The sequence below is a fragment of the Gouania willdenowi genome, chromosome 6, assembly GCF_900634775.1.
Source record: "Gouania willdenowi chromosome 6, fGouWil2.1, whole genome shotgun sequence".
NCBI classification, from domain to species: Eukaryota; Metazoa; Chordata; class Actinopteri; order Blenniiformes; family Gobiesocidae; genus Gouania; species Gouania willdenowi.
The window spans coordinates 61,940,825-61,951,831 of record NC_041049.1 but is presented as its reverse complement, the minus strand read 5'-3'; the positions used below and the strand labels follow the sequence as shown (position 1 = coordinate 61,951,831).

At 36.4% G+C, this 11,007-nt stretch overlaps 1 protein-coding gene across 2 annotated transcripts; it reads right to left on the bottom strand.

Annotated features, from left to right (window-relative positions):
• Positions 1-1,393: 1,393 nt before the first annotated feature.
• On the bottom strand, positions 1,394-10,670 carry cyp11a1.2 (cytochrome P450 family 11 subfamily A member 1, tandem duplicate 2). Of its 2 annotated transcripts, XM_028449630.1 has the most exons (9): positions 10,347-10,670; positions 9,992-10,147; positions 8,430-8,629; positions 5,837-6,040; positions 5,596-5,756; positions 3,447-3,613; positions 2,088-2,166; positions 1,817-2,008; positions 1,394-1,733 (listed from the first exon to the last, which is right to left on the bottom strand). In XM_028449630.1, exons 1-9 carry the CDS (start codon positions 10,622-10,624, stop codon positions 1,611-1,613), a joined length of 1,560 nt encoding a protein of 519 aa, XP_028305431.1. In that variant the 5' UTR covers positions 10,625-10,670; the 3' UTR covers positions 1,394-1,610. The 2 variants fall into 2 exon arrangements, with proteins under 2 accessions (XP_028305431.1, XP_028305430.1); XM_028449629.1 differs by lacking the exon at positions 10,347-10,670 and having other exon boundaries at positions 8,430-8,624; positions 9,992-10,093.
• Between the last annotated feature and the right edge of the window lie 337 nt (positions 10,671-11,007).

The following is an 11,007-nucleotide window of genomic DNA, read 5'->3' as shown; positions in this document are numbered from 1 at the left end:
CCTGGGTTGGCATCAATTATACATGTAATTGCATAATTGATAATTAATTACAATTATGTTGTAATTGTAATTTTAAAAAATATGTTGCTGTTGTAATTAAATTGTAATTGAGTTCATATAATTGACTTTGTAATTGTAACTGCCATGAAAATTCTATAAAAATGGTCAATGGTAATTTAACTCAAAACTGGTGAACCATGTTACAGTTCTGTGTACAGTTGTACACATATGTAGTTAACAGTTATTAGAATATGTTTCATATCAAGCTTAACCATGTTTTACCATTTTTAAATAAATATTAAAACCTATATTTTAACGAGGTAGCCAATAGATAGGAAAGAAATTAGATGATAGATATTTGTTTTTAGTGTATTTTACAGCTGATTTATGACTTGTTAACTTTCATCAGATTATTTATTCAGACTCAGTAATTGTGATGAATTGTTAGTAATTGTAATTGACTCTCTGCAGATAAAAAATTGTTAATTTATTGTAATTGGAAAAAATGCTGGTCACTGTAATAATAATAATAATAATAATAGATTTATATAGCTCTTTTTTCAAGGAGACTCAAATCGTGTACAGAAACCATTATTCATTTACACCAGTCACTCACATCAGTCATACTGGTGGTAGTAAGCTACAATGTGGCCACAGCAGCTAGGGCATACTGACAGAAGCATGGTTGCCATTTTGCCCCTCTGACCACCTCCAACATTCATGCCCATTCATACAAGGCACTGTGGGTAAAGTGCCTTGCCCTAGGACAGTGTTTCCCAAACTTTATTACCCCATGTACCCCTTAGCATTAATTTCTTATCGCAAGTACCCCTTAGCTCATATTATACATTATTTCATTGTGTCTGCAGGCTCATCTAAACCCTTTCCCGTGCCTCGTCCAACATTAACTTTGAATTTAGGCCTTTTTTCCCCCATTTATTTCTGATGTTTTGCTCGTTTTAGAATTTGTACTTCACCTTTTGGTGTTTTTTTAAAGAGTTGTACCACAAATTATTATTGATGGGCAAGAAAAAAGTCTGCATGTTAAAAAGAAAAAAAACTAATGCTGAAAAATAAACTGACATGTTTTTGCGTACCCCCTGAGAGGTGTTCAATTAACCCAGTTTGGGAACCACTGCCCTAGGACACAATGACAACGACTTGGATAGAGTGGGATTTGAACCCCCAAACCTTTGGTTATTGGACGATCCACTCTACTGCTGAGCCACAGTCGCCTGTAATCATTACAGTCGCGTGTAATATTATATTATAGTTTCTCAATATAAATACAGAAACCAAAGAACAGAACTATGTAAAAAGACGACCAAATCCATCGAATAGACACACATATAAGAATACATCACCTCAGCATCAGTTTGTATATTTTGTTTATTATAAGTTTTTTAAAGACGTGGATTGTCAAACTCTCTTTGCCGAGTGCATGTTCTGTCATTTTTAATAAAGCAAAACAAATATATTTTATCAATAATTAAACTTCACGCTAATAAAAGTACAGTACACATAACTATAATTTATCTTTAGTCACAGAATTACTGAGGTAATTGTTCGAAACACACGTTTGTTCCTAATGCCTAATGTCCTGGTTAGTCCTACCCACTGGCCTGCAGAGGTTTCAGAGTTAGGATGATGGGTTTGTCAGGCAGCAGAATGAGCTCGAAGGTGCTTTTCACCTCCACGTGGCGTTGTTTCTCCACTCGGAAGTTCTCAAGCATCTGCACGAGTCAAAGAAAACACTGTTAGGTCTCTGTCCGCCACACTACGAGTTAAAGATCTAAGGACATCCTGTGGGTCTCACATGGATGAGGAATATTTGCATCTCTGCCTCGGCTATCCTCCGCCCTAAACACTGACGAGGGCCAAAGCCAAAGCCGAGGCTTCTGAAGTAGTGAGTTTCTGTCCTCAGCCAGCGAGACGGCAGGTACTGCTCAGGACGGAAAAACACTTTTGGGTCTCTTCCCATCGCATACAGGCCTAACTGGACCAGAGTCTGAACACAAACGCAGAGGAAAGAAACACATCAAAGGCAAAGTCATGTGGACGTAAAAAGAAATGAAAAGAAAACCTACACCAGCAGGGATGTGGTAGTTCTGGATGATTATATCCTCTGCTATGTATCTTTGCAGGCTCACAGCAACTGGATGTAACCTGGGAAAGGTGGAATCATGAAAAAAAGATTTATTTTAAAGGGGCAGTATAATGAACAAAAAACACTTTATGATGGTTTTGCTACAGTGATATACATTCCTTTAGCCTCATTCAGAGGACAGAAGTTGAAAAAAGTTCTGTTTCCTCCCTCCCTTGTTATTCCACATTTTGTAAACAGTTAGCTCCAAACGACCGAGTTCGATTTTTGCCCACTTATGACGCCATAAGGGGGAAACGCCTCCTCCTGACAATCCTGGCTCCTACTATCCTAATGTGAGCTCCTCCCTCTCAAACTACCTCACAGGTAAAATAAACATAGCGAAGGCAGGTTGATATTACAGCTAATATCACAATTAATATCTTTATGTTCAGTATATAGATAATCCAGTATATAGATAAACCTAAGAGCGCTCACAACACTTTCACTTTTAGTAGCCGTTATACTGCCTTGTATCACCTTTCTGGGATGATCTGACGTGTTGTGACCCAATGTGACGCAGCACTTGGACAAAACAGTGGACTATCGTCTCAACTATTTCTGTGGTCAGAGAAGGTGAGGAGGACAAAAAAGCAACGTAGTAGCTCATTTGAGTGTTTAAAACAGCTGACAGTTGAGAGTTCTCTGCGGCGCAGAGCAAGCGGCTACAATCGGTTCCATTTTTAGTAGCGGTTATACCGCCTTGTATCGCTTTTATGGGATGATCTGGCGTGTTGTGACCCAATGCGACGCAGCGGTTGGACAAAATAATGGACTATTGTCTTAAATGGACTATTTCTGTGGTCTGAAGAGGTGAAGGAAGACTGTTAATGATTTACTGCTGCTGATGATGTGTGTGTGTGTGTGTGTGTGTGGAGTGTGAGCTGGGATTAGACCGTCGTGAGACGTTTTACCCTACTGATGATGTGTTGTTGCAATAGTAATCCTGTGTGTGTGTGTGTGTTTGTGGAGTGTGTGTTTACTTCCACTCATGCATATGCATGAAGGCCCCAAAAAGGGCCTGTTTTTAGGAGCGCTTTGAAAGTGACTTTTTAGAGGCTGTAACTCCAGAAAACAGGCGAGTTTGGGAAAATAAACCTCAAATACTATGTTGTTGTGGTTGTTAGAACAAATGGAGACGAGTGAAAAATAGCATAATGCTGGACCTTTAATCAATCGTAATTAATCAAATTTCTAGAGAAAGTTCAATAGAATTTCAAAAAGCGTACAGAATATTGTTATATATATATATATATATATATAGATTTTTTTAAATACTCTTGGTAGAACGTCTTGTTGTCACCTCAGTGTTTCCTTCAAGGCACCTTTAACCCGAGGGATCCTTCTCAGCATCTCCATCAGGTCTCCTCCACTTTCAGCCCGAGCTGCAGCGACTTCACCCCTCAGCTCCTCCTGGAGGTTTGGGTGCCGCGCTAACTCGTACAACGTCCACAGCAGCGTTATAGAAGTCTGAACGCAAACAGAAATATGTGCATGGGTCAATAATTTAAAAATATTTTTAAAATTATATATATATTTTTTGTTAAATTAAAAACTAATAATAAAAAAATAAACATTTATAATAATATTAATAATAATAAAATAAATATGTGCAGGTTCATGACATAATCTGCAGATTGGAAAACTGAGGACGAGCGTGTGAACTTTACGCATATTTAAAAAAATCTTTAAAATCATTTTATATATTTATCATACGTATGTATTTATTGGTGTAATGAAAATGTGTCTTGGTGTACCATTTTATGTAATGTTTCTGTATCTCTTTAACTGTCTTTAATTTTTCTGTTCTTATATGTACTAGAATCTTTTTTATGGACCCCAGGAAGATTAATGGGGCTAATGGGGATCCAATAAACAAATAGCTGGACCTCCCAGAGCTGTTACGTCTATTTCCCTACTAAGTACACTAACTTTAGTCTGTACTCTGCACATTTACCTGCTTCCTCATGTTGCAACAAGCTTTTCTCACTTTATTTAAAGTATCTAATTATTTAATTGTTGCGTCCGAGCCATTTTTGTTGCTGTAAGTGATGATTAGAAGTCTTTATTAAAAGTCTGTGAAGTATTGGCAAAAAGAGTGAATTTTATTACATTTTGAGGATTCTTGCAATGTATTAAATTAGATTGTTAGTTTTTGTCTTTAATTTAACATTTTGTGGTACTTTTTATTACTATTAGTACTATTTATTAGAATGTTTTCAGTTTTAGTCCAGCTGTACTCTACCTTTACTCAGATTTTAGGTCAACAAATCTCTAGGATATTCTCAGAATGAAATTCCTGGAAAAGTTATGGAATTTAAAAAACGACTTTCCAGTCATGGAATAATTTAATTGTTTTGGAAAAGTTTTGGAAATACAGCTTTTTTTTATTTTCATGTTTAAAATCCAACCTTTGCTATTACTATGGGACGTTAAGCACTTCCCTTAATCCTAATACCTTGTGTTGTACGTACATCACTTCGGATTGAAGTGTCTCCTAATTGAAATTGTAACCTTATAATCTTATAATTAAACATGGTAGGACTTAGTTTTTGTTTCATTCAATAGCTGGTTCTTTAAAAAATATTTCAAAATGTTTGTCAAAGACAATTGCGCCATTGTACGAAGCTGTATGATAGCATCATATTTTTGCTACCAACTGTCAGACCTCTGCTCGGTTAGTTTATTTGAGCAATTCACATTCATAATTTTTACATCACACAGAATGATCACAAACTACACACATTGATACATACGTACATTATAATGGTGTTTATGATATAGCATTTGTGTTAATTCCATAAATTACGGGGTTGAAAAAGAGCTATGGTCCAGTGTTTTTTGCTTATTTCTCCAAAACACTTCTTATGTATTTTGAATATCTGCAGGTTTTAATATCACTGTTCAGGTTTGAATTTAAACTGTTCCATATGTTGACACCTTTTTGTATGAAACATTGACTTTTAAGGGTAGTACGAGCGTACTGTACCTTCAGATTAAATGATCCCCTTAGGCAGTATCTCTGCTCTCTGCTCTCTGTTAGCAAACTTTTGTTGAATGTTTACTGGAAGTTGGTTATTTCTGGCCTTATACTGTATATTAATAACAAATATTTCATTTTTGTCAAGTTGTCAAGTTATAGAGTGGCAGATTTTAAGAACAATGAGTTGGTATGGTCCCTATAGCCTACGTTGTGCACAATTCAAATGTTTTTTTTTACAAGTCTGTATAAAATTTGCAGATAAGTATTGCCCCGTCTGTTACACTAGTACACTGGAAAGGCAAGCTCATTTTTGGTAGAATAGATCTTAGCGGTTCAGAACTAAGTCTTGGAAATTTGGTCAAATATTTTAAAGAAGTCTTGAAAAACAATAGTAAAAATAAGTCAAGTGAATAGTGTTTTTTTTTTTTTTTTTTTTTTTAAAAAGGATGAATTAGAGTCGTTTTCTTACTGTATCGACTCCTCCAGCCATCAGCTCAGTCACACTGGCTTTGATGTCTTCAATGGACAGTTTGTCCAGCATGAGCAGACTGGCCAGGACTCCTGGGTACTTCTTAGGAGAACTGGTCTCCTGACGCAGCTGCCTGTAGATGTTCTGGATGCATCCGTCCGCTGACGCACCAAAGGGTTCCAAATGAAAACCTCACTGCTGTTTAAAACGTGTCAAACTTCTAGTGACGCGTGTGTCCTACCGTGGTTAAAGATCCCGTCCCAAGCTTCCACATGGTCCCTCCACACCTTGGCCCCCATCAGCTTCAGCAGAGACGGGGGGATGTAGAGCATGGGGGACGTAGTCTTGAACATGCGGGTGATGCAGTCAATGAAATGCTGAGCGTCCGGGTCGATGTAGTCCAGCATCAAACCCAGTCGCTCCCCGTACAGCACTGAGCTCACCGCTGTGTGAAAACAAGTCCAAATCATACAGTCAAACAGCAGAGTTGGGTAGGGGTGTGAGAAAAAAAAAAAAAAAAAAAAAAAAAAATCGATTTTACGATATATCGCGATTTTTTATTTTTTATTTGGGTGCCGATTTTAAAATGAATTTTTTTATTTAAAAAATATTTTCATTTATTTTATTTATTTGGAAATGTAATCAATATTTTTGTGTATTTGTGCAATATTTCAGTGGTGGTTCCAATGCTTTGAATCTGTTCAGATCAGTGCTTAAACTGATACAATAGGTTACATTATTTTTGTGCATTATCAGTAACTCAGGGTGATTTATCCTTAATGTTCTTACTTACAGTTGTTACAATGCTGTCATTATGTTGTCATGGTTACTTGAGACTTCACAGTACGACACAGTAGTTTCAGTGAAAAGGAACTTGTTGTACTTTATTTTATGACGGCAGTGTGTAACACTGCATTTTCTTTTTTTCAGTGAAAATGTGCAAAAACACTAATAATAAATAATAAATAGGATGTTTTGAAGCAAATAGTTTTGACTGAATTTGTCCTCTGAATGATCAATACCTTCTGATGAACATATACAGCAACTTCATTTTTCATCTCTACTTTAATTTTGATATTAACTGGGTAGAATATTGTGATAATACCGTATCGTGACCCACGGATCGCGATACGTATCGTATTGCAACATCCTTGCCAATACTCACCCCTAGTGTTGGGAGTAACACATAATAAATGTAACAAGTTACTGTAATATTAGGGCTGGGCGATATATCAAGATTCAAGATATACTGTATCGAGTTTTCTATTTTGATGATATAAAAAATTACAATATCACCTATATATATATATATATATATACCTTATTTTAAAATATTTGTTTTAGGAATTGCTACTTCCACTACTTCTCAGAACAGCATGAAAATCAGTTTGATGGATTTATATCATTCTTGTGCCCTAGTTTACACTTCCACCTTAACAAAGTATTTAAAGTATGTAAGTCACCAACAATATCCAAGCAGGATCTTAAATTTCCTTGATTTTGTGACCAATTTTTGTTTAATTTGGGGACATTTTGAGATATAATTTGAGGAAAATTGTATGACTGGAAAAATTGAGTACTTACAACAATTGGAAGTAAAAAAAAAATGACCATCTTGAGATATCAGCGTGAAAAAACTGTGAGCCCTGCAAAATATGTGCAGTTTCATTGAAATTGTGTGTTTGGAGGTGGTGAGATATCTACAACTGAATTAGTTGGTGATTTACAGAATGAGTCATGTTTTTGCCATCGTTTTTTACTTTCTCCTGAGGGCCGAATTGGGAGCTTTAAAGCAGGGATTCTCAACTGGTGGGTCGCGGACCTGTACTGGGTGGGTCGCGAACAGCTGGTCAAAAATAAATACATAATGTCTCTCATGTTGGGTTGGACTTGTCTTTTATTTTGAAAGAAACTTTTCTTTTGACAGGCCTGCTGTGAAATGCTTGTTGCATGGGCAAATATATCGATTTATGTTTAAAAAAAAAAAAAAAAAGATTACATGGATTAATAGGATCAAATTTGGTTGGCTGAATTCGTAAAAAAAAAAAAAAAAGAAAAAAAAAAGTGGGTCGCAGGATGAGACCAGTTGAGAACCACTACTTTAAAGGGTCGGATTTATAATTTAACGCAAAACTGGGGAACCATGTTACAATTCTATGTGTACAGTTCTACACATATGTAGTTAACAATTATTAAAATATGTTTCATGTCAAGCTTTGCCACATTTTACCACTTTAAAAAAATTGAAATCTAGGGCTATGACACAAAAAAGGCTCAGACGCCCACACCATAAATATTAAAACCTATATTTTTATTGATTAGAAAGCCTAACAATGTAACCCATAGATAGGAAAGAAATTAATGATAGATATTTGTTTGTAGTGTATTTTACAGCTGATTTATGACCCGTTAGCATTAGAAATGCTAACAGAAAGCTAAAACAAGAGGAAGGTTAACTTTTATTATATATTTTTTATTTCAGGCTCAGTAATTGTGATTATTTGTAATTGAAATTTACTAGAAGCTAACGTAATTGACTTTCTGAGGATAAAAATTAATTGTAATTGGAAAAAATGTTGGTCACTATAATTGTAATTAAACATGGGTTATTAAAAACGTAATTGTAGCTGAAAAATCTAATTGACCCCAAACCTGAATGTGCAATTAGTGAAAAGTAACTTAAAGTAATGTAATTTACATTTTGGAGATGGTAATGGTATGTTTTTATGCCTGTAACGATAAAATGTATTGAAATTTCAGAGTAATTTTCTCAACACTGTCAAACAGTGCGTGAATCACAGAAGGAAATAAAGTAGTATAGGAGTCCATCTTACATTCCAGTGCATACTTAAAGAGTTCCTGGGACAGGTCAGTGGTCCATTTGTTCTGACCACTGCGGTTGATCTTTTTGTGAACCCTGGTCACAAAATCCTGTCCCACCTCATCAAGCAAAGGCACAAAGTTTTCCAAAACCTTCAGAGAAATCACCTCCTTGTTCAGAATCACACGGTTTGACCTCCAGTCCTCTCCTTCCCTGTGGATGAAAATCATTTGCTAACGTGAAACTCTTCTGGAAATCAACTTTAGTCCAGGGGTGTCAAACTCATTTTGGTTCAGGGACCAAATACAGAGCAGTTTGATCTAAAGTGGGCCACAGATTTTGTGTGGGAAAATGAGTAATTTCAACATTATTGTGCTATAAGTTCAGTGTTTCTCAAATGGGGGTACATGTACCCCGAGAGTTACTTGAAAGAGTGGAAAATGAACAATTAAAGAGTCAGTCTTGGTCCCACCCCAGGCGTGAGATGACCAGAAATGATAAAAACTATTGAAATAAATCTATTCATGAGGCACTAAATCACCACTGCCACAGTTACGTATTGATGAAATACTAAATATGTAAGAAACTGACCATATCTGAGCAATAAGTGATAGATATCAGTCCAACAGGATCTTCACTTTAAATACTTTTTTTAATCAAGGGAAATGTGATGCAATAACTTGAGGAACATTTGAGGATTTTGTAAGAATTTTGAGTTTTTAGAAATGTTTAATATTAAAAATGACCGTCTGCAATCGTGATATAAGCACCAGGAAAACTGTGAGCATCTGCAAATATTGTGGAATTTAATTTATTTACACCAGTGGTTCTCAAAGTTTTTTGGCTCAAGTACCCCCTTTCTCTAACTTTAGAATCCAAGTTCCCCCAATCTAATTTTAGAGCATAATGATGGAATAAATAAGTGATAACACACATTTTAAAGAATCTCATTTTGTAAATAAGTGGAAATAAACGTATTTAGATTTATTCCTATCGTTTTTTTTTATCATTTACGGTCATTTGCTGTATGGTGTGGAACCAAGACTGACTCATGTATTTTCAGTTCAGGTTCTAATCAAGATCATTTTTACCATCATTTTGTGTATTTTGTTGTTGTTTTTCTGTTCATTTTATTATTCAGTATATTTTTTTCTTATTTTGTTGTCGTTTTTGTGTGTTGGTATTATTATTTTTTTTTTTTCTGTGTTTTTGGTGTTTTGTATGTTTCTGACATTTTTGTGTATTTTGTAGTGATCTTGTGTATTTTTCGCTGATTTTATTGTTGCTGTTAAGTATTTTTCTCTTTTGTGCGTTTCTGTTGTCATTTTGTGAATTGCTGGTAATATTTAGTATGATTATCATTTTTAACTAAAAATAAACATTATAAAACCCCATATTTTTAATCCTTTCTTTTGTTAATGTTCCTCTCTTTCTCTCAAGTACCCCCTGTAGTGCCATCGTGTACCAGTACCCCCATTTTAAAAACACTGATGTACACAATGATTCATGTTTTCTCTGTCATTAGAATTATATACTGAGCCATGAGTTTGACACGTGGTCTAGTCGTATACATACTTGAGCAAAACACCATATTTGCGATTCCTGTAGTCTCTGTACGCTGTCCAGGCTTCAACTTTGAGCCTTTTAGGGTAGTGGCCCTCGGCCTTGAACAGAATAGCAGCATCCTCAGGGTTGATAATGTTCACACTTTCATAGTAACCAATCTTTTCTCTGTCAACACAATGAAAGAGGTCAAAGTAGAACCAGTGACTGCGTAGTGTAAAAGGTGACCTTGCAAAATCTTTTTTCCGTCAGCAGAAAAATAACAGCTTTATCCTCATTACGTCATTCAGTTATCTCTGTTTTGTCTGACTTTGCTTTACACACCCATTTGTGGTCATTTTTATACGGAATCATCACACCGCCTTGCCTGTAAATGGGTCCGAAAGTGTTGAAGTTCTGCAGCATGATGCGGTGGAGGTTCCTGAAGCCGTCCAGTTTCCAGAAGTTGTAGAGGTTGGCCACACTGTTCTTCCACAGGCCAGGGATCTGGTTGAAGGGCCTGGCGATGCTGCTGCTCTCCGAGTACGTGTGTCGGACCATCGGCATGCTGCTGCTGCTGCTGCTGCTGTGGCGAACGCCCAACGCCGTCAGATCCTCGATCCACGACAATGTGACAGAGCAGCGCCTCACGCTCCACCTGGCCATGGCAGTGCTCACTCTGCCGTATCTCCCAACAGCTAGTCTGGCTCTCCCAGGGTTATCTGGTGCCAGAGAAGGAGGCAGGAGGCTGGTCTACAGAGTTGGCCCCCCTTGCTCGTCTGATCAAGGCTCTCCCGTCAAAACGAACAGAACACACCCCAGCAACGTGTCTATGACCTAAATGTTTTATAGCTTCATTAAAACAAGCTATGCATATGTGTTAAATCAAGTTGAATGTGAAGAAAATTGTTCGAAAGTAACACAGGGTTCCTACAGCTTTAGTCAAATTAAATTCAAGACTTTTTATTTCCATTTGAAATTAAATTTAAGAGCAACTTCACAGTAAACATAATTGGGGGAAAAAATGCCACATCAATTACATTGGGTTA

What these genes read in the sequence shown, in the direction of transcription:
- cyp11a1.2 (XM_028449630.1), bottom strand. Translation starts at nt 10,624, where the DNA reads ATGGCCAGGTGGAGCGTGAGGCGCTGCTCTGTCACATTGTCGTGGATC. An exon ending in CTTTAAGTATGCACTGGAAT is followed by an intron (nt 6,041 to 8,429) that starts GTAAGATGGACT and finishes GTTTTCACACAG; the next exon opens with CGGTGAGCTCAGTGCTGTAC. An exon ending in GGACGGGATCTTTAACCACG is followed by an intron (nt 5,757 to 5,836) that starts GTAGGACACACG and finishes TTGGTGCGTCAG; the next exon opens with CGGACGGATGCATCCAGAAC.